This window comes from Urocitellus parryii, chromosome 15 (genome assembly GCF_045843805.1).
Source record: "Urocitellus parryii isolate mUroPar1 chromosome 15, mUroPar1.hap1, whole genome shotgun sequence".
NCBI classification, from domain to species: Eukaryota; Metazoa; Chordata; class Mammalia; order Rodentia; family Sciuridae; genus Urocitellus; species Urocitellus parryii.
In genome coordinates, this window is record NC_135545.1 from 15,689,055 (window position 1) to 15,715,709 (window position 26,655).

At 40.1% G+C, this 26,655-nt stretch overlaps 1 protein-coding gene across 2 annotated transcripts; it reads left to right on the forward strand.

Moving 5' to 3' along the window:
• Window positions 1–1,151: 1,151 nt before the first annotated feature.
• Znf793 (zinc finger protein 793) lies at window positions 1,152–26,365 on the forward strand. 2 transcript variants are annotated; one of them, XM_026379267.2, is made up of 7 exons: window positions 1,152–1,254; window positions 2,352–2,480; window positions 11,737–11,871; window positions 15,749–15,794; window positions 18,514–18,649; window positions 20,448–20,543; window positions 24,377–26,365. In XM_026379267.2, exons 4-7 carry the CDS (start codon window positions 15,780–15,782, stop codon window positions 25,357–25,359), a joined length of 1,230 nt encoding a protein of 409 aa, XP_026235052.2. In that variant the 5' UTR covers window positions 1,152–1,254; window positions 2,352–2,480; window positions 11,737–11,871; window positions 15,749–15,779; the 3' UTR covers window positions 25,360–26,365. The 2 variants fall into 2 exon arrangements, with proteins under 2 accessions (XP_026235052.2, XP_077649188.1); XM_077793062.1 differs by lacking the exon at window positions 1,152–1,254 and adding an exon at window positions 1,449–1,569.
• The last annotated feature ends 290 nt before the right edge of the window (window positions 26,366–26,655 follow it).

Genomic DNA, 26,655 nt, shown 5'->3' on the forward strand with positions numbered 1-26,655 from the left:
AGTGAGCCCCTGTTTCTAAATAAAATACAAAATAGGGCTGGGGATGTGGCTCGTGGTCCAGTGCCCCTTAGTTCAATCCCTGGTAACGCCCCCCCCCCCCAAAAAAAAAACCCAACACACCCCTGAATGTTCTTGCCTTTTTTGCAAAGCAACTATTTCTAGAGATATTCCAATGCCCACTTTATACGGTATTCAAGGAAGGACTCTAGAGAATGCTGTCCATACCCGAGCTCTTCCCTGGGGTGCTCACCATTTCCAGATGCAGGGCGTCTTAATAAATGCACCTACAAACCCTTCCCGAGAACAGCCCATGAAGCAGGCTGGAACATCTGGACCTTTAACGCCTGTAATGTAGCTCGAAAAAAGAAGGAAGGGGAGATGGCGTATAAACGTCTCGGCTTCCTCGACCCTGGGTGGGACAACGTGGAGGTGATTTCTACACAACCACTCTGGGTTCTCCAGAACACAGACATCGCTCACGGGCAATGTGCTCATTGAAGCATTCTACTGATTTTCCTCCTCCCTGTCTCATCTTCCCATCTCTACCTATCAAATTAACTGCTTGCTTTTACATTCTTGTCTCAGGTCGGGTTCTGAGGCAAACCACCTAAGATAAAGACTGCACTTTCAACATTTCCCCCCCAATAACTGGCTAAGAACTTCTAACCCGCCCCGCCCACTCTGTGAAGCCACGCCCTTTCCTCAGAACACCTCAGACTTGCTGAGAACCAGTCACTTCGCTGCTCTCTAAGTCTTAAGGCTGGCCCCGGAAGTTTTATCTTGCTGTAGGAGAGCTCCTCCTAAAAGACGGCCGCACTCGTTGCACGGGAGAAATGATAAAAATGTGCGGTCATCTTCATTGTCCCAGCTAATGGAGACAAAGAATGTTCAGGTTCGAGATCCGAGCCCCGCCATATTGGTCACAGGAGGCTTGAGTGTCTTTGTCTCAAAGCAGGGGCGACTTCTGTGTTTAGAGACCCAGGGGCACTTGGTTCCTCTCTCCATTAGAGCCGCATCCTCTGGTCTAGCAGAGTTTAGTCATACGTTGTACGGTAGAGTTTTAAAAATGGCCGCCCCCATCCAGTGTTCATCATGCCGGCGCCGCCATCGTGCCTCCCGTTAAAGCTTTGAAACCCCAGAATCCTGTTCTCTGGAAGGTTACCAGGTGGCGGCTGACAATCTCTTAAGTCGCGACTGAGGCTGCGCACGGGTCACTAGGGATGGGAAGAGCTTTTACCACCGTGAGGGTGTATGGTAGGGCGATTGTAGGTTAAAGGCGCCGATCCAGGATAAAAGGGAATGGTCAGTGTGAGAAACAGTCAAGTATGTCTAGTATGGTGACCGGGGACTACGGTGGCCTAACTGGATCAGTTATGGGTACCTGTAAGGGTCAATGTCGAAGGGACTGAGGGGTGCTGTGATTGGGTTCCGAGTCTCTTGGGGGGGAGCCGTAGTGGGGGATGGAGGTTTGTAGGAGTCAGTGTCATGGGCTCTGTGAAGATGTTCTGCGAATGTATTGGAATTAATAAACGAAGGTTCTTTGAAGTGTCTTGATTGGCAGGATGCGTGGTCAGTTATAATGTTTTTTATGGGTCTGGGGCCAACTGGGGCTCTTAGAAGGCATTGATTTGGAGAGCATTAGGGCTTCGGACCATCAGTGATTCAGACTTTACATCATCACTGGGGGATCTGATGGTGTTAATGATTGAACTTTTGTAGATCAGAGAATGAAGAGTAATCAGCGGGGGTCAGTGATTGGGACTCTGAGTTGTTCAAAGGGGTGGGACTGTGGAGGTCAGCTATTGATCCTGGGTCATTGGAATATCGAGGTCAGTGTGGGCTCATAATTGGGATCTGTGTAATTTGCTGTTTGGCAAACGGATTGTATCAGTGAACTTTGTAGTCTCTGACCACAGTTTTGTGGTCAGATTTGGACATATGGGAATATCAGTAACTGCAAGAATCTCTGGGGATCAGAGAATGGGGGCCCATGAGTGGGAACATGTTATGTCAATGATTAGGACGCTTATGGGGTTTGGTGATGAGGAGGCCTGTGAAATTCAGAGGTAGGGGACAGGAGAATTAAGAATTTGAGGCTGCCACCCTGCATAATGGGAAAACATTTCACCCTTGTGACACTGCTCTGCTGAGCAGCCAGTTGCATCAGATCCCTCTTGTTGGCCCACCTAAAAACTCTTTTGAAACTTCCATCTTAAAAAGTTACCCACGATAAAAATGCTTTAAAAGAAATCAAGTGCTAAACTTTAACTAAAGTAACATGTCATTAAAGATATGGCTTCTTTTGCTCTTGTCAGGAATTTGATGCATATTTCTTTTAATTATTTCTTTAGTGTTCTTTCTGGGAAAAATAATGACATGTCCATCTGTGACAGCATCTCACAGTATGCCTGGTTTCTTACTTGGACGCAACCAAGATGGGTGTGACCGCGCCTGTGGTTAGACAACAAAGAATTTACTGAGTAAGTATCTAAACTAATAATGTAAGATTTGGCTGAAAGAGCAAACTGAGATTGGAAAATGCTTTTATCTAGATTCATCTTAAAAATAAATTATCACAGGGACTGGGGTTGTAGCTCAGGAGTAGAGCACTTGCTTAGCACATGTGAGGCTCTGGGTTCAATCCTTAGCTCCACATAAAAATAAATAAAATATATTGTTTCCATCTACGATAAAAAAGAATAATTAAAAAAACAAATTATCGCAGGAAAAGAAACTAGATCTGGAATTCACTGTGTTCTAAGAGTCATTTCATCTTGTCATGTATTTTTTAGGGATGGCACATTTGACCTCCATGAATCAGTTCCTTATGAGTACTGGTAGAGCAATTCAATAAAGATAAAAAGAGAATTTAAAGCTACTATTAGAAAATGTTGTTTATTAAGTTAAAATTGAACTAATAGTCACTAAGATGGCTGAGACAAGATTACAAATAAAATAGAAATAAAGAGATTTTAACCTAATGAAAAGGTGCATTGCTGAAACAATATTTTAATTGATTTTAAAATTTTTCAGTCCTTATGTTATCTTTAGACAACACACAATGCTTATAATATCTTAAGAAATAGAGGAAGCCAAAAGCTAAGGCAGGTAATATACAGGACAAATTTTTAATTTTAAGGTCAGAGAGTATTTTTAAGTTGCACAGAATAAAAGATAAGTAGTTGTTTTGTAAGCTGAAGTCATAAGCCAGAAAAAGGTGTTCAGGTATTTCGTTGTTCTCCAAGCAAATTCCCTTATTACCTACACTGTGCTCAGTATTACATTTGGGAGCAAATAATGGTAACATAAACCTTTTATTGAGATTTAAGATGCATGCAAAAATTAACATAAATATACAGCTTAATGAATTGTCACGAAGGGAGCACTGGTCATTAATACAGTCAGATCAGAAAACAGTATTATAGCACCCCGAAGGTCCTCATGATGCTCCCTTCTAGTCACCCAGCCAATGGGAACCTTTCTCCCAACTTCTTACATCACAAGCTAACTTGACCTATTTTGAATTCTAATTTAACTGAACTCTCACTGGGGGAATAGAATAGAATAGAAGCAAGATATAGCTCTGTTTGAACAAACTTTTTAAGTTTCAATCTAGAATATTTCATTTCTAAAATAGACATTCATCCAGGTAATTAAATATTTATTTTAAAAAACGGAGATATAACTTACATATATCAGGTATGCTTATTTTAAGGGTACAGGTTAATGAATTTTTATATTACAGAATCATGTAGCCACAACCTAGATCAAGATATATGTTATTTCAGCTGGGCGCAGTGGTTCACACCTGTAATCCCAGTGGCTTGGGAAGCTGAGGCAGGAGGATCGAGAGTTCAAAGCTAGCCTCAGCAACTTAGCGAAACCCTAAGCAACTCAGTGAGACCCTGTCTCTAAATAAAATGCAAAATAGGACTGAGGATGTGGCTCAGTGGTCAAGTGCCCCTGAGCTCAATCAACGGTACCCCCTCCCAATAAAAAAAATAAATGCATATATATATACATGTATATATTTATGTATATATATTATTTCTTAAAGCCTTTTTTACTAGTCAGTGCCCAAGGCTACCCAGAGGTATTCTGGTATCTAAAACAATGGATTAATTTTAGTTGCTTTTCTTTTTGAGGGGGGGGGGTGTACTAGGGATTGAACCCAGGGATACTTAACCAAGGAGCCACATCCCCAGCCCTTTTTATTTTTTATCTTGAGATAGGGTCTCACTAAATTGCTTAGGGCCTCACTAAATTGCCAAGGCTAGCCTCGAATTTGCAATCCTCCTGCCTCAGCCTCCTAAATTGCTGGGATTACAAGTGTGTGGCACCATGCCTGGCTATTTTTTTTAAATTGACACATTATAATTGTACATACTTATGGAGTATAGTGTGAGGTTTCAATACATGTATACATTGTATAATGATAAAATCAGGGAAAGTATAAATTGCCTTATATATTTGTCATTATTTTGTGGTGCAAGCTTTCAAAAGCTTTCTTCTAGCATTTTTTTTTTTTTGTAGATGGACACAATGTTTTTATCTTTATTTATTTTTATGTGGTGTTGAGGATCAAACCCAGGGCCTCATGCATACAAGGCAAGCGTTCTACCACTGAGCCACAACCTCAGCCCCTCTTCTAGCTATTTTGAATATATAATACATTATTGTTAACTATAGACACCCTGCTATGCAGTAGTACACCAAAACATATTCTTTCTCTCTACTTTTTGCTTTTCTTTCTTTCTTTCTTTTTTTTTGTACTGGGGATTTAACCTAGGGGTGCTTAACTATGAGCTATATTCCCAGCCCTTTATTTATTTATTATTTTGAGACAGGGTCTCACTAAGTTACTCAGGGCCTCACTAAGTTGCTGGCCTAGAACTTGGAAATCCTCTTACCTCAGCCTCCCGAGTCACTGGGATTACAGGTGTGTGCTATCACGCCCAGCCTCCTGTCTACTCTTACCTTTGTACCCATCAACCAGCCTCTCCCTATCTTTCCCTTCCTTTGACCCTCTTCAGTCTCTGGTAATCACTATAATCACTATTCTATTCTCTACTTCCATGAAATCAACAACTTCTCTCTCTGTCTCTCTCTCCTTTTTTTTTTTTTTTTTTGGTACTAGAGATTGAACCCAGGGGCACCTAATCACTGAGCCACATCCCCATCACTTTTTTGTAGTTTATTTGGATACAGGACCTTGCTGAGTTGCTTAGGGCCTTGCTAAGTTGCTTAGGCTGACTTTGAACTCATGATCCTCTTGCCTCAGCCTCCAGAGCTGCTAGGATTACAGGTGTGCTCCACTGCACCAGGGTTATTTTTTATTTTGAGACCGGTCCTCACAAAACTACTTACAGTCTTGCTGAGTTGCTGTAGCTGGCTTTGAACATATGATCCTCCTGCCTCAGCCTCCCAAGCCACTGGGATTATAGGCATTTACTACCCTGCCTGGCTTGACATCAACTTCTTTACATTCCTCATATGAGTGAAATCATATAGTATTTGTCTTTCTGTATCTGGCTTATTTTGCTTAACATAATATGCTCCAGGTCCATCCATGTTATCACAGCTGACAGGATTTGATCCTTTTGTTGTGAATAAATAGTATTCCATTGTGTATATAAGTACCACATTTTCTTTATGCATTCATCTGTTGGACATTTAGGTTTATTCTAAATATTGGCTATTGTGAGTAGTGCTACAATAAACATGGAAGTATAATTGTCTGTTTGACATAGTGATTTCATTTCCTTTGGTTGTATCTATTAGGGTATATTACCTATTTTTCCTCATAAGGGGATTGATAGATTATTTTTGCCTATTTTTTAATTTGAATTAAATCATATATTCATATAATTTGAATGTGATATGATTCAAATTGAATCATATAATCTGAAGCCGAACACCAGGATAAAATTCTAACCTGAGATCCTGGCTTGGCCACGTAAGATTGCCCATTTTTCTTTAAAAAAAAAAAAAAAAATATATATATATATATATATATATATATATCTGTGTGTGTGTGTGTGTGTGTGTGTATAAATTGTCATTGGACACAATACTTTCATTTTATTTATTTATTTTTATGTGGTGCTGAGGGTCGAACTCAGTGCCTTGCATGTGCTTGACGAGCGCTCTACCGCTGAGCCATAACCTTAGCCCCTAAGATTGCCTGTTTTAAGTTATTCTCTCCACAAGCCAAAAACTTGCACAATGAAGTGGACCCTTAGAGTTTGGGGTGGATTTGCGGGCCAAGATCCTATCAGTGAAGTTAACAAGTACAACAAATTGACAAGTGAGGGAAGCCTCTTCTCAACAGATAGTCTGGAATTTCAAAATCCTTTATCTCTTAGGGACTGACCATTCTATGCAGAGACCTGAGCAAAGCAAATGGAAAACAGATCTCAAAGGGGTTTCTGGCCTGGGTCCAAGGCATAAGGACTCAAAAAATGCTGCATGTTTGGGGAGACTGTTGTGCAGGGATTCAGGAAGATGGTACATTTACTTTGAGGCAGAGAACAAGCTTCTGTCTCTCACATTCAACTGATGTATCTGAGAAAAAGTGAACCTCTTCCTTCAACTCACAGGTCTTCCCTTCTGTCTTGTTCATTTTCTACAAACAAGGGGTTTTTTGTTTTGTTTACTTCTGTTTTAAAATAATTTCAGACTTAGAAAAGTTACAAAATAGAACAAAAATTGCTGTTATATCTTTCATTTTGATTCTGTTAACATTTTGCTATGTGTGCAAATAATTTCTATTTCTCTGTATATATGTGCACATTTGTTTAATGACACATGTGATAGTAATTTGTAGACATGATCCTTTACCCTTATGGCTCCTTAAATACAAGGACAGGGCTGGGGCTGGGGCTCAGTGGTAGAGAGCTTGCCTACCAGTGAGGCACTGGGTTCCATTCTCAGCACCACATAAAAACAAATAAAGTAAAGGCATTGTGTCCATGTACAAATTTAAAAATACAAGGACATTTTCTGACATGATCACAATAAAATTGTTGAAAGCATAAATGTTAAAATTTAAATATTAACATTTTAAATTGACACATTATAATTGTACATATCAAGCTATCGCTTGAGCCACATCCTCAGCCCCTCATGATTATATCTTATCATTTTTTACCGTAACATTTATAAGGAGTAGAGACCAGTTATTTTTATAGAATGTACCTCAATTTGAATTTTTCTGATTTTCCTCTTATTGAGAGTCATGTTGTACATCTCTGACAAGAATAACACAAAAGTAACGTTATATCCTTTTCAATGTACTCCATCAAGTACACGATATCATCGGTTTGTCACATTAATGGTGATGTTAACTTTAATCACCTGGTTAAGGTTATGTCCATTAGACTTCTCCACTGTAAAATTATATTAATAACTAACTTGTGGAGAGATCATTTGAGACCATGTAAATAAGCTCAAAGTTTCTTCCACTAGTGTTAGGCAAGAATCCATAATGATTCTGGAATGAATTAATTACTATTATTATGGTTGCCAAATGGTGATTTTGTAGTTACATAATTCCTTCTACATTTATTATCCTTTATCTTCTCTGCATTTATTTGTATGAATATAGTAATATGTCCTTTTTGCAATAAAATAGGAGATGTAGCCAGGTGGCACATGCCTATAATCCTAGGTACTCAGGAGGCTGGGCAAGTTCAAACCCAACTTTGGCAACTTAGTGAGACCCTGTCTCAAAATAAACTATTAGGGCTGGGGTTGTGGCTCAGTAGTAGAGCGCTTGCCTAGCATGTGCGAGGCACTGGGTTTGATCCCTCTCACTACATAAAAATAAACAAATAAAATAAAGGTATTGTGTCCATCTACAACTAAAATATTAAAAGAAGAAGAAGGAAGAAGAAGAGAAACCTAGGGCCTGGGGTTGTGGCTCAGCTGTAGGGTGCTTGTCTAGCATGTTAGGCACTGGGTTCGACTCTCATTACCACATGACAAATAAATTAAAAAAGTGTTATGTCCATCAGCAACTAAAAATAAGAAAAGAAGAAGAAGAAGAGAAACCTATCTTCACTTGGAGAGACAGCAAAACCGAGAAACTAAAAGCACATGATCTGCAGTGGATCTGAATCTCAGTGCTGCCTAATTACTTCACCTCTGCAGGGCACTATGTCCTGTCTGTAAATGGAGTAGAGGAGAGTGTGAGGATTGAATGAGTCAGTATGTGGAAATAACTTAGTGCCTTATTTGAGGTCAGGGCCTAATAAATACAAGCCCAGTTTATTTTTTTCTATTTCTACCTTCTAAGTTTCAATAATGTTTTATTCAATGCATCACAGTTTTATTTGTTCTTTCCTAAGAACAGTTGCATTCCTCTGTGAAACTGCTTATTTTGATTTATCATGATTTTTACTATTATTACTATTGATATTAGTATATATTCAAATAAATATATAAACATGAGGATATTGATAAAGTAAAAAAATAAAGCATCAAAAAGGAAAGTTCCTTTCAATTCCTTCACTCAGAAAAAAAACAGCAATCCATATCTTCATAGATTTAGACTTACATAATTTTTAAAAAAATCACACAGTTATAATTTATACATCAGTGTATATCACAAATGCTCTTCCAAGTCAATGAGTAGTTCCTTGTACCTTCACACTTCTCCATTTTTATTTATTTATTTTTTTCTTTCTTAGTTTTTTTAAAATTTATTTTCTAGTTTTAGGTGGGCACAATATCTTTATTTTATTTTTATGTGGTGCTGAGGCTCGAACCCAGTGCCTTTTGCATGCCAGGCAAGCACACTACCACTAGAGCCACATCCCCAGCCCTTGTTTTGTTTTGAGACAAAATCTTGATTTGTTTCCCAGGCTGGTCTCAAACTCTAGGGTTTAAGTGATTCTCCTACTTGAGCCTTCTGAGGAGCTGGGACTATAGGTATTTACTACTACACCCAGATTTTATGTCATCCTCATTATTATTGTTATTGTCATTATTTGTTGTTTGAGTGCTAGGTATTGCATCTCAGGGCTTTGCACATCTAAGCAAGCATGCTACCACTGAGCTCTATCCCCAGCCTTCAATTATTATTTCTAATGCCCGTTCCATCCTGTGGTTTATCATTATCAGTCAGCTCATTCTTCAATTTCTAGGACATTTTTATTACTTCCAATATTTTATTTTTACAAGTAGAACTAAGATGAAGTTCCTTGTACCTTCATTCTTTTCCCTTATACTAATCGATTAGGTGGCTTTTATAAAGCCAAGTTAATTGTGTTAAGTCAGGAGCAGAAAGCAAAGCAAGAAAGATTTTTAAAACCTGAATTTGGGGGGCTGGGGATGTGGCTCAAGCGGTAGCGCGCTCGCCTGGCATGCGTGCGGCCCGGGTTCGATCCTCAGCACCACATACCAACAAAGATGTTGTGTCCGCCGAGAACTAAAGAATAAATATTAAAAAATTCTCTCTCTCTCTCCTCTCTCACTCTCTCTTTAAAAAAAAAAATAAATAAATAAAACCTGAATTTGGGCAGAAAAGTGTCAGTAAAACTGGAGCTAAGGAATGTGGTGGTTAAATGTATTATAGCTACTAAAGAAATACTAAAGACTGCCCAGAGACAATAAGAAAGATGGCTTGAGTATGTCTGAAGCATTGGCAAGACCACTCCCATCTCAGGCTCGAGGGTGTAAAAATATAAATTCCTTTGCGAAGAGGCTGTACAGAGGACCCTAGGAAGTTGTTCTACCATGCCCAGCGACACAGGTACTCAACTATCACTAGCTTCAGAGGCTGCTGAAGCCATGGTCCCTGGGGGCTGGGCTACTACTAGAGATGGTCGCAGACCTTGGTGCCAACCATGTGGTGCTGGTTCTGCATCAATGCAGAATGCTGGAGTTAGGGGGCCTATTTCCTTATGTGTAGAAACAGAAACAGGCTGTCAGGCGCCAGAGAGCCTGGGTTCAAGTGCAATCTCTAATATTTATTGGTGTGTGACACTGCAGGAGCTACTTAGTCACTCTGTGTCTCAGTTTCCTCATCACTTATTTCTTATTTTTCCCTTCTTTGACTTACAATGAGAAAAAAAGACATTTTTCTCATACATTGTTCACTTGCCTCTCATAAACAATCTATTATGTTCTTTTTTGCTCACTTTTTTGAAACCGGGGATTTCTTGGTTTCAAAATGAAGTTTTAACTGCTGAGTTCCATGCCCAGCCCTCTTAGGTTTTAATTTTGAGTCAAGGTCTCATTAAGTTGCTCAGGACCTTGTTAAATTGCTGAGATGGCCTCAAACTTTCGATCCTCTTGCCTCAGCCTTTGGAGTTACTGGGATTATAGGCATGTGCTACCATGCCTGGTTCTATATTCTTCTTTTTTCTTTTTTTTTAAGAGAGTAAAACTTTATTTTAGGACTCACAGTTTCAGAGGTTTAGTCCATAGACAGCTGACTCCATTCTTTGGAGCCAGAGGTGAGGCAGAACATCATGGCTGAATAATGTGGTGGAGGAAAACAGATGGGAACATGGCATCAGGAAGCAGAGAGAGAGCTGTCCTCACCGTGACAAAATATAAACCCCAGAGGCACACCTACCTCCCAATGACCTGGCCTCCTCTAGCCACACTCTACCTGCTTATAGTCACCATCCAGCTAATCCCTACCAAAGGATTAATGCACTGATTGGGTGACGGCTCTGATAACCCAATCATTTTACCTCTAAGCCTTCTTGCGTTGTCTCACATGAGCTTTGGGGGGTCAACTCATATCTAAACCATAACAATCCAGCTGTGGCGCCCAAAAGCTCATGCCTATCTCACAAGGCAAAATACATTTAGTCCATTTCCAAGAATCCCCATAGTATCAACAGCTCCAAGATTGCCCAAAAAGTCCAAGTCCAAAGTCTCCTCTGAGACTCAAGGCAAACTTTCAGCATGAACCCCTGTAAAAGCAAGTTACAAATATGCAATATATAAAGGTAGAGAGTAAACAGCTCCATTCCACACGGGAGAAATAGGGGCATAGAAAGAAGGGATGGGACGAAAGCAAGACCAAAATTCAGTTGGGCAAACAAGTCCTGTGGTTCATGTCTGGCATCTGGAGCATGTAGCATGGTGATGTTCTCTGTCCAAAGGGCTTGTGTAGCTCCACCCTATGGCTTTTCTAGCTGCAGTCCACTTGGCCTCTCTTTTGGCTTGTTTCTGCTTGGTTCCTGCAGCTTTCCTCAGTAGACATTCCACATTTGGAATGTCTGGCATTTTTTAATCTTGGGGGGGTCTCTACTGCAACTTTGGCTTCCTTCTCACATCTCTACAGGGGCTGTCTACAGGGACTTCAAGCCTGCTACAGCCTGCCTGGCCCCCTACACTCCAGCATTCTGCATTGCTGCAGAACCAGCACCACATGGTTGGCACCAAGGTCTGCCACCATCTCTAGTAGTAGCCCAGCCCCCAGGGACCATGGCTTCAGCAGCCTCTGAAGCTAGTGATAGTTGAGTACCTGTATGGCTGAGCATGGTAGAACAACTTCCTAGGGTCCTTTGTACAGCCTTTCGCAAAGGAATTTATATTTTTACACCCTCGAGCCTGAGATGGGAGTGGTCTTGCCAATGCTTCAGACATACTCAAGCCATCTTTCTTATTGTCAGTTGTGTTCTCCACAGGTCTCTGCAGGCTTTCCTCTTGAGGCCCAGGGAATATTTGGGGAGGGAGACTTGGCTGATACTCACCAAGGGATCGGCTTATTTTCAGGTTCCCAGGTGTCCTGCAGATGTTTGGATCCTGCCATCTTGCTGGACAGTAGGGCTATCCAGCTCCTGCCAGCCCTCAGGGCCACAGAAATTCATCCACCTCTGCAGAAGACCCCACCAGTGTCTGCAGCTAAGGGTGAGTGAATGCTGTGAGATGAAACTGTCAGGGGTTGGCAGGCCAAGTAAAAGATCCCATCTGGTCTAGGAACAGGAAATTTGGAACAAAAATCCTCTTATGAAGGGGTCAACAAGGTCCAAGACTTTTTTTTTTTTGGTGTGTGTGTGTGGGTACCAGGGATTGAACTCAGGGGCACTGAACCACTGAGCCACATCCCAAACCCTATTTTGTATTTTATTTAGAGACAGGATCTCACTGAGTTGCTTAGTGCCTCACCTTTCTGAGGCTGGCTTTGAACTTGCAATACTCCTGTCTCAGCCTCCCAAGCAACTGCGATTGGCTGACTTCTTTATTTATTTTTTGTACTTGGGATTTAACCTATGAGCACTTAACCACTGAGCCACATTCCCAGTCCATTTTCATATTTTATTTAGAGACAGGGTCTCGCTGAGTTGCTTAGCAAAAACTGGCTTTGAACTTGCCTTATCCTTCCAAGCCACTGGAATTACAGATGTGTGCCATCACACGCAGCAAACCCAGACTTCTTGCCAGAGCAAAGTCTGCCAGGTATAAGGAAACAGCATCATCCCTGAGCTAGAAGCAAGAACCAACGTAAGGATGTTATTCTTTTCCTTCTTCCATGGAACCTCTGTGGCTAAATTATGGGAGAAGAGTTGACCCCAAGATCCAGGGAGACTAAGAGTGAGGGAGAGTCAGAGAAGGCCATGGTCACATTGTAGATGTGATAGGCGTGTTCTTTCAGAGGCACATCTGTCTAGCTTTTCATTCTATCATCGTAGGGGATGGTATGTGGCCACTTGTCATTTGTGCCACTTCACTTGGCCTCAGGGAGTATGGGGAATTAATTCTGTCTTGAACCAGTGGCAGAAAAATCCCTGAAACCTCAGAATGATGGTAGTAGCAGGATCTGTGGACCTACTGTCTGTAATTTTTTTAAAAATTATTTTTATTTGGAAATTTTTATTTGGAAAACTTTAAAGAATATTACTTATGTATCTTTTACGTATAGGGCTCATACGTATCCTTCATATAGATTCATCTAGATAAAGCTATATGTATGCTTGTGTGTGTGTGTGTGTGTGTGTGTGTGTATGAGAGAGAGAGAGATATGTGTGTCATATGTTCTCTATGATATGTGACTGTGTTTTTTTTTAATATTGCTTTAGTTGTAGGTGAACACAATATATTTATTTTATTTTTATGCGGTGCTGAGGATCGAACTCAGTGCCTCACGTGTATGAGGCAAGCGCTCTATCACTGAGCCACAACCTCAGCCCATGTGACTGTTTTTTGATGTGTGTGTGTGAGTATATGTATATATAATTCTTATCCTTTTTTACCTCAACTATTTTAGTTAAGTTGTAGACATGATGCTCCTTTACCCATAAATACCTTAGTGTGTATTTCCTAAGAATGAGAATATTCACACAGCCAGCAGTTTTCAGAACCAGGCAGTTAACATTGATTTAAGGCTGTTGTGTAAGACAGTCTATATTCACATGTCAGCTAATAATGTCGTTTTATAGCTACTTTTCTTTTTTTGTTCCAGGATCCAATCAGGATCACATGCTGCCTTTAATTGACACTTTAGTCTCTCTTCTTTCTTCCATCCCTCCCCACCTTCCTTTTGTGTAGTGATCAATCCCAGGGCTCTTTTTTTTTAAAAAAATATTGTGATTTAATGTTGTGATTTTTAAATATCACTACAAATTCATAGTTTTTACAGGCTAAAATTCTGTGACATGTGCATTCATATGAAAGACCATAAGATATTCATATGTTTAGCTTCAGTAGATATGACCAGTCTTAACACTCATTCTTGTATGGCTGGAGTCTCTTATGGCTAGCTCCTGTGTCCCTTGCCATGACCCACCCACTGAGGTAGTATCCTTGCTTTTTGATGCTCAAAATTGTGGAGGTATATCTTGTATTCTTTGTTCCAGATGTGTAATCAGCCATTTTCTAAGGAGCTCCATTTCTATTTTTTGAAAATTAGTAGTAGAGGTCATAATTTGGATACTAGCTGGGAACATTAGGCTTTTCTACTTGAGGTGACATCATCCCAGATCATTTCAGTAAGAATGGCTACAAAAACCTAATTTGAAAACTTAGACCTTATTACATTGGTGGTTTTAGCACAGTTCTAAAATTAAACATTCAGGTTCATCAGAAAATATTTGTTTATTCTCTTAAACTATAATTTGCCATTTTCTTTTAAAATTTGTCAAGTCATAGTATTTCTTATACATCTGGATTAAAAACAACATAGTTGTTTTATGTTTAAAATTGTTTTTTTGTTTTTATTTTTGTTTTCCGGTTGGGGGTCTTACTATATTGCCCAGGCTGGACTTTTATTCCTGGACTCAAGTGATCCTCCTGTGTCAGCCCCCTGAGTACCTGGGACTATAGATGTATGCCACTGCACCTGGCTTTGAAAATAATAATAATAATAATTATTATTATTATTTTAAATATTTATTTTTTTAGTTTTAGGTGGACACAATATCTTTATTTTACATTTATGTGGCGCTGAGGATTGAACCCAGAGCTTTGTGCATGCTAGGCGAGTGCTCTACAACTGAGCCACAACCCTAGCCCCTATTATTTTTTAATATATTTTTTTAGTTGGACATAACAGGTTTATTTTATTTATTTATTTTTATGTGGTTCTGAGGATCGAACCCAGGACCTTACATGTGCAAGGCGAACGCTCTACCACTGAGCCACAAACCCAGCCCCTGAAAATTAATTTTTTAAACTATATTTTAAAAATATTTGTTTTTTTTGGGCTGGGGATACAGCTCAGTTGGTAGAGTGCTTGCCTTGCATGCACAGAGCCCTGGGTTCAATCCCCAGCACTGAAAATAAAGTAAAAAAAAATTTTGATTTTTAGTTGTAGGTGGACAAAATAACCTTTATTTTTTATTTTTATGTGGTGCTGAGGATTAAACCCAGTGCCTCACTCATACTAGGCAAGTGCTCTAACACTGAGCCACAACCCCAGCCCCTTAAAATTATTTTTACGATCACATTTAATAATCTACTAAATGAATAACAAGGTGTAGCTTCCATTAATTATTTAGGACCATATTTTGAGTATATTTTACTGTTTACAGTTAGTTTGTTTTTCTTTGAGTTCTTTGTGGGAGGCCATGCTCGCATGTGATTTGAGTTACCTCCCTGGCTGGGTGAGAGGTGCTTAGACATGTTAAAGCCACCCCACACCTTTCCCAGGTCCGAGGACTTGTCCGTGCAGAGGTGTGCCTGGACTGACCTGAAGACCCAATGGCCTGCCCTGACCTTGGGATGCTGCCCCCCTTAACCTTCATCCGATGGGATTTTCCCTTGAATTTTTAGTTCCCCAATAAAAGCTCACTCTCTGGCATGCGCTCCCTCTCTCGCTAGTCTCTGCTGTAAACCTCACCACCACATTAGGTGGCTGGTGGCGGGAGCTAGGAGAAGCCGAGCTGTGTTAAAGTAATGAGAGTCTGACTCTTTAATTTAAAACTCACTAGCAATTTCTTATGCATCGAACCTTCTTTTACAAAGCTCACGCTGGTCACATGGCAGAGTTCTTTTTAATATTTTTATAAGTTATCCCTTGTTCAGAATACATTTAGATCTAATTATTTAATTTTTAAGGGTTTTTTTTTAAACTTCTACTTATTTTTTAGTAGAAGCTTTTCCCCCTTAAAAGGTCTGTTTTATGTGTTCCCATTCTGACTTGAACGGTAGCCATTTTATTTTTTTACCACAGTGATTTAAAACACAGAAGATTTACATAGGGAATTTGCAAGTTCCAAGACAGATCCCATCCTCACAGCTGTTTTCTGTTCTTCCTCCATCCTCTTCCTCCCCGTCTCTACCTTCACAGGTCTCCACTCTTTTTCCAAGAACAGCAGAAAATGATTGAGTACCAGGTGAGTGTGACAATAAGTGGCCAAATTTCCCTTCTTGGGGAAAGTGTTATAGAAAACAATGTACCCATTATAAGCATAGACACTTTGTCATGGGATGATTCTCAGGAAAACAGATTTGGAGATGGATATTTTAACACAGAGGGTTTATTGAGGGGGATCTTGGAATTCCCCTGAGGCAGTGAAGAAAGCAGGATCAGGCAGAGGGAGTTCTAAACAGAGGCCTGAGCTGATCTTACAACATGGTGGTAGCTGGGCATGGTAGTACACCTGTAGTACCAGTAGAGGTGGGAGTTTGAGGCCAGCCCCTGCAACTGAGCAAGACCCTGTCTAAAAAATTAAAAAATAAAATAAAATAAAAAAGAAAGGTCTGGGGATGTAGTTCGGTAGTAGAGCACTTGTCTGACATGCTCAAGGTCCTGGGTTCAATCCCCAGTACTACCAAACAAACAAAAAGAAACTGTAGAGCTGGGATATATACCTGAACTGTGGTAGGAAGTTCCCACTGGCCAAAGATAAATCTCAGAAAGGTTTCGAGCCTGCAGCATCCAGTCTTTAAGGAGGATTTGGGTGAAATACCACAGCCCCCTTTCTACACGTAAACATGATAGAAAGACAATTAAACATACTGCTATACCCATAGTATTAATACTTAGAACAACTTTTTTTTAACCAAGTATATAATGCTTCATAGAGAATACATGGGGTATGACTGACTTAGCTAGTCTCCCGTTTAATGGACATTCAGGTAGTTTTCAAGTTTGATATTATGAGCACCAATGCAAGGAACATTTCTTGTTTGGAATACAGATGTACAAAGTAAAGAATCCAAGAAGAGGTCAGTAACTGTGATCTTCCTTGGAGTTCAACAAAAAGGCAAAGACAAATTAGCCCTTGGTTTGCATTACTCCTGAGGAAAAAGCACATGTATATCTCTAGGGGAAAGCTAGCTTTTCAAGGTACTTCTTTATGAAGACATTTTCCTGAGAGGCTGAGGCAGAACAATACTGCTGCTTATAGAGTGGCCAGGGTGTACCTCCTTGGAAGGCTGTTAGAAATGCAGAATGGCAGGCCTCACCCCAGACTTCCTGGAGAGGGTTTTCTGTGGGTGATCCTGGGAATCTGTTTTTAAATGGCTCTGGGTGATCCTTGCACCCAAGGTATGAGAAGCAGTAATATGGTAGAGTTCTTACCAATAATAAATGCATAAATAAGTTTAATGTAGAGGTTCATTAGTGTTTCCCATGCAAAAACTCTGGAGTCCTTTGCTCCCCAATGGTGTTGCTATTGTTGTCAGAGTCATAGGAAGTTCTAAATCCCTGTCATTTGTAATCCACATACATAATGTTAGATGTCCACCTAAAATGAGCAACAAGAGACCAACTCTCTTAAAACAAAGTTGACTCAGGAAGAGCAAAGTACACATTGCCTCATATGTTTATCATTTTTTGGTGGTTAAAGTGTTCAAAAACCTTCTTCTAGCTGTTTTGACTATACTGTACATTTTTATTAACTATAGTTACCCTGCTAATGCAGTAGTACCCCAGAACATAATCTTCCTACCTACTTTTTTTTTGTGATACTTAGGACTGAACCTAGGGGTGCTTAGCCATTGAACCACATTCCCAGTCCATTTTAGTTTTTTTAAATACTCTTTTTTTAATACCTTTATTTCATTTGTTTTATTTTTATGTGGTGCTGGGGATCAAACTCAGTGCCTCATGCATGCTAGGCAAGTGCTCTACCACTGAGCTACAACCCCAACCCACCCCCATTTTATTTTTTGAGACATGGTCTGGCTAAATTGCTGATGCTGGCTTCGAACTTGCGATTATCCTGCCTCAGCTTCCTGAGTCACTGGGATTATAGGGTTATACATCTTCTATTTCTATTTCCCCTCCTCCTCCTCTTCTTCTAATTCTTCTTCCTCTCTCTCTTTTTTCTTTTCTTTTCTTTTTTTTTTTTTTGTGTGTTTTTGTATGGACTCATTAAACATCTTTTAGAACTCCACTTTATTTCAGCTATACCTGTTTGCATTATGATTCTAGTGGTTACTCTAGGAATATAATATGCACCTTAACTTTCCAGTCTGCTTAGAGTTATATCACACCATGTCACTCATCCGTGGCCTCCCAGATGTGCTTTGTGCACACATTTATCCATCATCTCATCACTCAAAGGCCTTTGTGTACTTTGCCCGTATCTCTGAGTAACTTGCCACCTTTAAAATCACTGTTTTGCCTCCGTGCCTTTGTTCACACAGCTCCCTGCAAAGGGTGCTCTTCATCATCCTGTAGAGAAGACTCAAGTCCACACAGCCCTGAGCTCTGAAGCCTAATCAGACCCGGAAAAGTTCCTTCTCTGCATGCTATAGCATAGGTGTCCTGCCATTACAGCTGTCATGACACTTCCATGCTGATGATTCTACAGATTGTTCTCCCTGTGCCGGACAGTAGCCCCATGAGGTCAGGAATCATCCATCACTGTGTTCCCACCAGCCAGCACTAGGCCACACATGTGGGTTGTTGACTCAAAGTATGAATGACAATGGGCGGGTGGCTTCCAACATGATTTTTATCTTTGCCACCAAATATAGCACAAAGGTAGGAATGTAAAGGACATCCTAGGTAGATGGCCTTGATAAGCTGTGACCTGTGAGAAGTATAAGTCAATAACATCCACCGCCACCAACAGTTTTCCACATAACTTACTGTCATTTCAGCTTCAGCAGAGACCTGTGTCATTCAAAGATGTGGTTGTGGGCTTTACCCAAGAGGAGTGGCGCCGGCTGAATCCTGCTCAGAGGGCCCTATATCGGGATGTAATGCTGGAGACCTACAGTAACCTGGTCTCAGTGGGTAAGAACAGCTTCATTATACAATTCAGAGTATACATGACTTGCTCAGTTACCAAGGCTGACCTCCTGCCTCAGCCTCCTGAGTTGCTGGGATTATAGGCATGTGCCACCAGACCTGGCAGGATACCATTTTGTAATTACAGTAGAAGTGCTTCTTGACCTTCTAGTAGTCAATACCAGAGGACAGTTCTGAAAATAACTTCAGTGGAACTATCCCTACAGAAAATACCCAAATACTAGCATTTTAAAAGCATATAGATTTAGTCAGCTTCTTAAACATTATATTTTAACTTTTCCACAGTATTTCTTTATCTACATAGTACAGTGGCATTGAAAGCCAGAATGTTGGATTTTTAAAAAATGTTAGCTGTACCCATCACACTATAGCCTAAAGTCAGAGAGCAAGAAAAGATTGGAAATAAACCTTTTTTTTTTTCTTTTTTTTTTCTTTTATTGGTTGTTCACAACATTACAAAGCTCATGACATATCATATTTCATACATTAGATTGAAGTGGGTTATGAACTCCCAATTTTACTCCAAATGCAGATTGCAGAATCACGTCGGTTACACATCCACAATTTTACATAATGCCCAATTAGTAATTGTTGTATTCTGCTACCTTTCCTATCCCCTACTATCCCCCCTCCCCTTCCCTCCCATCTTCTCTCTCTACCCCATCTATTGTAATTCATTTCTCTCCTTGTTAATTTTCCCATTCCCCTCACAACCTCTTATATGTAATATTGTATAGCAATGAGGGTCTCCCTTCATTTCCATGCAATTTCCCTTTTCTCTCCCTTTCCCTCCCATCTCATGTCTCTGTTTAATGTTAATCTTTTCTTCCTGCTCTTCCTCCCTGCTCTGTTCATAGTTGCTCTCATTATATCAAAGAAGACATTTGGTATTTGTTTTTTAGGGATTGACTAGCGTCACTAAGCATAATCTGCTCTAGTGCCATCCATTTCCCTGCAAATTCTATGATTTTGTCATTTTTTATTGCTGCATAGTACTCCATTGTGTATAGATGCCACTTTTTTTTATCCATTCATCTATTGAAGGGCATCTGGGTTGGTTCCACAGTCTAGCTATTGTGAATTGTGCTGCTATGAACATCGATGTGGCAGCATCCCTGTAGCATGCTCTTTTAAGGTCTTCAGGGAATAGTCCGAGAAGGGCAATAGCAGGGTCAAATGGTGGTTCCATTCCCAGCTTTCCCAGGAATCTCCAAACTGCTTTCCAAATTGGCCGCACCAATTTGCAGTCCCACCAGCAATGTACAAGAGTACCCTTTTCTCCACATCCTCGCCAGCACTTGTTGTTGTTTGACTTCATAGTGGCTGCCAATCTTACTGGAGTGAGATGGTATCTTAGGGTGGTTTTGATTTGCATTTCTCTGACTGCTAGAGATGGTGAGCATTTTTTCATGTACTTGTTGATTGATTGCTTTTTTAAAAACTTTATAAGGTGTAGGTACTTTTAAGTACCATTATTTTGCATAAATGGAAACCGAGGCACAGAGAAGTGCACTGATTTGCCCAGAGTCACCCCCCAGGAACACAGTGGAGCCAGAATTTGATCCCAGCAGCTTGGCTACAGAATGCATTTCTAACCCTTGTGCTGTGTTGCCTCAGTGGATTTGGCCTGAGTTTTGATCATCCTGGATTACTAATTCCATTGATTCTGGATGAGTATACAGTTCCCTCCCAAGAGCATTTGTTGTGCAGCATTCAAAGCTGCTTGAGGAACTCTGAAGACCAAGGAGCTCAGCCCAAAGCCTGGGTTATCTTCCTGGAACAGGTTACGAAGGCACCAAACCAGATGTGATCCTCAGGCTGGAGCAGGAAGAAGCACCATGGATTTGTGAGGCAGTGTGCCCGGGCTGCCATTGTCAGGGTAAGTGCGATAACTCTAGCAGAAGGGGTACCATGGGAAGCCGGCACCTTTAAAGTTTTGTTTAGGGTATTGCCTGACATTTTTCTGATCACTTCAACCTTCTTGATGACACTTTGACCTCCATGTGTCCCCACATTATATCTGGGTGTGTTCCTCCTGCCTCTACTTTAAATCTCAGCTCTGCCCTTATGTGCTTGGTCCGTCTCCCTTCATCCAGAATCCTTGGTCTATCTCTTGAGGTCATGTACCCATCATGTGTCGTGAACATTCTGGCGTTCTTACAAATAATTCTATGATTCTTGCATTCCTGCTCTCTGTTCTAACACTTTCTCAATGAAATGCCTTGGATCTGCCTGCTGTATCCACAGTCTAGTACCCCTCATTTCCTTACTTCTTGAACTACTCCTATAGATGGAAGAGTATGGGATTGCAGAGGAGGAAGCAGGGAACTCCACATGGGATAAGCTGGGCCCTCTTTTTTTTTTTTTTTTGGTACTGGTTATTGAACCCAGGGGCACTTAACCACTCAACCACACGTCTAACCCCTTTTTTGTTTGTTTTATTTTGAGACAGGGTCTTGCTAAGTCCTTAGGGCCTTGCTAAAGCTAAGGCAGGTCTCAAACTTTCCATCCTCCTGCTTCAGCCTCCTGTGTCACTGGGATTACAGGAGTACACTAACACACCCAGCAAACTGGGCCCATTTTAACCACTCACAATTAACCCTCAGAATTTTCTAAATGTAAAATATCCCAACAATACCCATGGTACATTGAGGGTTGGTGACCCATTTTTTTCTTTTTTCTTTCTTTTTTTTCAGTTGTAGATGGAAACAGTAACTTTGTTTATTTAGTTTTTTTATGTGGATTGAACCCAGTGCCTCACATGTGCTAGGCAAGCACTTTACTACTGAGCTATAATCCCAGCCCTGGTGACCCACTTTTTTTTTAATTGTTTGTAGTTGTAGATGAACACAATGCCTTTATTTTATATGTTTATTTTTTACATGGTGCTGAGGATCGAACCCAGTGCCTTATGCATGCTAGGCAAGCACTCTGCTGCTGAGCTACAGACCCAGCCCCTTGGTGACCCACTTTTAGGGATGCCTCTGAAGTACTGCTTCTCCACAAGAGTAGGGGAGGTTAGCCCAGCACCAGTGGTACATAGCCTGTAATCCCAGCAACTTGGGAGGCTGAGGCAAGAGGATAGCAAGATCGAGGCCAGCCTTAGCAACTTAGTGAGGCCCTAAAAATAAATAAATAAAAATGACTCAGGATGTAATGCAGCAGCAAAGCTGCTGGGTTCCATCCCCAGTACCAAAAAAAAAAAAAAAAAAAAGAAAGAAAGAAAAAGAAAAAAAATCAAAACAAATAAGTATGGGTTTTGCAAGAGACAATCCCTGAATAGGCCCCGAATGGGACCTCTGTTCTGTTCCTAGATCTCTTTATGCCACTTATATTTTGCTGTCGTTAACCACACAATTGAATTAAATATTATATAAACTAAAAAATTAATAATTTTAATATTTCCCATCAAAATATTTTCTAACTACTCCCATCCGGGTTGCAGGGTTGCAGTAGCAGCACAGCATTAGAATTATTGGGTGGCAGCCTGTGTTCTCCATGTGCTGTGGTCTGCTCTGAGCACTTCACATGGATTGACTGATTGAACCCTTACAACACCTGTGAACCCCATTTACAAATAAGGAACAATAAGAGAACATATAAGTAAGGGACAGAACAAGAATTGGAATCCAGGTCATCAGGTTCTAGAACCACTACTCCTGACCTCTACACTTGGTATCCTCTGGGGTGTATTTCTGCTTCATTGAACTGCCCATTCATCTTCCTGAAACCAAGATGACCTGGCTATCAACTCTTCTTCTCCCTCTTTTGAGAATTTTATAACTGCAAATCCCACAAAAAATATACCTTATCAGCTTTGCTTTCTAAGTGCTCTGTATTCTCTACATCCAGCCTTCTTCCAAGGGGCTGCCTTTCCTGGTTTTCATAAGTTCGTTCTCTTCCTAGTCATGTCACTTTAAAGAACTCATCCATTCTGAGACCACACAATGCTCATAACTGGTTCCTTTGCCTTTTGTACCCTTGTGCCATCCAGCTCCCATTTTACCAGTCTGTAGATCATTTCCACAGGAGTGCCCACTTACCCTGTTCTTTGTATGTAAAAAACTAAGGTCATCATTATTTGTCCTTGCTGTTTCTCACGCCTTGCTTGCTTTCCTCCCTCCTCCTCCTCCTCCTCCTCCTCATTCTTCTCCTCCTCTTCCTCCTTTTGTGTATGTGTGTATGTTTTAATATATATACTAGAGATTGAATCCAGGGGTACTTAACCAAAAATTTTTATAAAGATAGAGTCTTGCCAGATTGCCTAGACTGACCTCAAACTTGAAATCCTGCCTCAGTCTTCCAAGGAGCTGGGATTATAGGCGTGCACCGCAGCACTCAGCTTCACCTTGTATTTCATCCCAGACCGTTGCCTGTGTGTGTCCATTTAGAGTCTCCCTCTTCTACCACTCTGATTGTTCTTCCCACATACGCTGGTTTTTTTCTTTCTATAGAAATGGCTTTCTCCCCACTTTTCACTGACATCTCCTAAAATCACGTCCAGTTTATCTCATGCCTGTGTGCCCTTAAGTCAGGGGTTCTTAATTGCTTTTGTGCCATGGACTTCTTAAGCAGTGTTGAATACCCATTTTTTACACATAAAAATAAAATTCATAAGATTAGGGAAGAAACAGATTACTAAAATACAGTATCCTTAGTGCACCTTGCTATTTATAGTTAGCTAGCCTGTCAGGATAAACTCTGATAACTTCTGTATCCATGCTTGTCAGACTCTGACATGTTAATCGTTTAGGCATTTTGCTAAAATAAATTCTAGGGCTAGGATTGTGGCTCAGTGGTAGAGTGCTCACCTTGCATATGTGAAGCCCTGGGTTTGATCCTCAGTACTACATATAAATAAAGGTATCATGTCCATCTACAACTAAAAAAAAATTTTAAAAATAATAATAAATTCTGATTCGGCAGATTTGGGGTAAGGTCTGAGACAGGCATATCTAGCAAGCCCCCAAATAAGGCCAAAGGTGCCCCTTAAAGACCCTTGTGTTGAATGGCAAGGTTCTGTACAACATTTAACTGTATTTCTATAGCAGGGTTCAGAAAACCATGGCCTACAGATCAGCCATCTATTTTTGTGAATAAAGTTTTATTGAAACACAGACAGAGTCATATGTTTACATATTGTTTGTATTTTTCTGCTACAATGGGAGAATTGACTAGTTGTGACAAAGACCCTATGGTCCACAAAGCCTAAAATGTTCACTGTCTGGCTCTTAAAGAACAAGATTGCCACCAATATATTTATAACACAGCTACTCAGGAGGCTGAGGCAGGAGGATTACAAGGTCAAGGCCAGCCTGGGCAATTTATGGAGACATTGTCTCAACAAAGTAAAAGACAAAAAGGGATGAGGATATGGCTCAGTGGTAGAGTGTAACAGGTTTAATCCCCAGTACAGCAGAAAACAAACAAGCAAAACAAAACAAAAGCCCTCATTGCCAACCCCTGCTGTGCATCATCCCACCTTCTTTGGAATTATTTCTCTGCATGTACTCCCCTCTATTTGTGCTAGGGTTCCTAATCTTCACCACTCCTAGAACTCTTCTCCCTTGTATTGTGTTCTTCAGTTATCATACATTCTCTCTCTTCAAGTACTGTGAATCCTTTAAATTTTGAGGGCATTTCTAAAGTTTTATTCCAGATCATAGAAAGTACAGACATTTATAAGGGATGATTCACTTGTACTTTCTACAGAAGACTTTTGGTCAGTTAATATCCAGAGGAATAGACGGCAAGATGTGCTTTTGGGGCAAGGTGCATTCATCAGCAAGAAAACACTGCCCACAGGAAAACCCCATGAATGTAATAAGTTTGAGAAAATACCACTTTTGAGCACTGATCTTTTTTCTTCAATTCAAAACCCTAATAACTGGGATTCTTGTGGAAAGAGTTTGAACCATAATTTAGACTTGATTTGTTGTAAGAAAAACTATGCAAAAAAGCAAGATGGATGTTATGGATATGAGAAATTGGTACAGCGTACAGACCATGATAGAAGATCTAATGGAGAAAAGCCCTGGGGTTGCCGTCTGTGTGAGAAAGCTCTCAGCTGTAATCCAGCAGTTATGTATAAACCAGCAACAACCAATTCTCTTATGTACAGACCAAAGAGGGTTCCACCTACAGAGAAACCCCATGTCTGCAGTGAGTGTGGGAAAGCCTTCTGCTACAAGTCTGAATTCATTAGGCATCAGAGAAGTCACACGGGGGAGAAGCCTTATGGATGCACTGACTGTGGGAAAGCCTTTTCACATAAGTCAACACTTATTAAGCATCAGAGAATTCACACTGGGGTAAGACCCTTTGAATGCTTTTTTTGTGGTAAAGCCTTTACCCAGAAGTCACATCGCACAGAACATCAGAGAACACATACAGGAGAGAGACCCTTTGTGTGCAGTGAATGTGGCAAGTCATTTGGTGAGAAATCATATCTCAATGTACATCGAAAAATGCACACAGGGGAAAGACCCTATCGTTGCAGAGAATGTGGAAAATGTTTCAGCCAGAAGTCATGCCTCAATAAACACTGGAGGACTCACACAGGAGAAAAACCCTATGGTTGTAATGAGTGTGGCAAAGCTTTCTATCAGAAGCCAAACCTCAGTAGACATCAGAAAATTCATGCTAGGAAGAATGCCTATAGGAATGAAAATTTAATAATTGTGGGAAAGCCTTGAGCAAGACACAGAGCTTCATTGGGTTTGGAGGAATTCAACTGTAGGAGAAATTTACCAATTTAATGAATTTGGACAAAAAGAGTTTTATTACAAGGGAAACCATGCTCCAATTTGATAATGAACATATAGAAAAGGTTAGAGAAAATACTTTATGATATATACACATGGTTACTCTGGCAGAGAAAAGTTTAAGGATTTATTAGATAGAATGCAAGCAGAACACAAATGTATGCAAAGAGACTTAGAAGTATATATGGTATATTCCTCAGCTAGCTGCATAATAACTATTTGTATTTTAGCATTGTAAATGTGAATTTAATATAAATCATGACTGTCAAACCCTATGTCACAGTCTATTAGAGTGCCATTTACCAAACTTTTCCACTTTAAATATCACTTTAAGTATCTTTTATTGTGTTAACAATTTAAAAAATAATAACACTACAGCCCAACTATTTTGAGAACTCTTAATATATTACACCAGCTGCATTTTCTCTGCCTTGTTTGTAATAAATATAAATGGCAAAGCAGTTGTTATTGACCCCTTTTCTGAATAATAAAGCAGTGTTTTTAATGTATTTTGATGTCAATTACAAACTCTACTGAAAGTGTGATTGTTTATGTTGAAAATGAAAGCTAAGGAATAGTTTACCTTCCTGACATTGTATAAACAAAACACTTGTAAAGTTCATTACTCAGTACAATATTTGACCAAAACAAGTGTTGCCCTGTTATAATGGACACTTTATTTTCTTGGTACTAATTAAAAATATCTTTCAGCAACTTAGAAGGATTACTTTTTTTTTTTTTTTTGAGACAGGGTCTTGCTAAATTGCTGAGTTTGACCTCCTGCTTAAGCCTCCAGAGTTGCTTGGATTGCAGGCATGTGCCACCACACCTAGCATAAGAGACACCTTTTGTACAGGTCTTAGAATTCAGAAATATTTTACACAGAAATCAATTAAGTGGAATTTCTTTTTTATTGCAAATTGATGCAGCATCCACTTTTCTTCCCCCATACCTTTCCTTGTGATTGTCCTGGACATTGTACTCCAAGTTTTCCATCATTCCAGTGTTTTAAAAACATCTGTTTCTTTGAGTTGCCATGTTGTCCTTATAAGAAAAGAAATGGACTTGAAATCCATACTTTTCAAGATTTGCCTCCCTGTATGATTGCCTGATCTGAATGAAAAGAGATATAACCACAGATATAGACATGATTAAAAGAGTAATAAAAAGTTTCTTGTATAACTCTAAATAAAAATGTTTTTAAAATAAAGGAAATGGATCCTCTCT

Bases quoted from the DNA above. Each gene is read 5' to 3' on its own strand.
- Znf793 (XM_026379267.2), top strand. The intron at 18,650-20,447 runs GTAAGAACAGCT...TTCCTGGAACAG, and splicing joins CAGTAACCTGGTCTCAGTGG to GTTACGAAGGCACCAAACCA. The intron at 20,544-24,376 runs GTAAGTGCGATA...TACTTTCTACAG, and splicing joins CCCGGGCTGCCATTGTCAGG to AAGACTTTTGGTCAGTTAAT.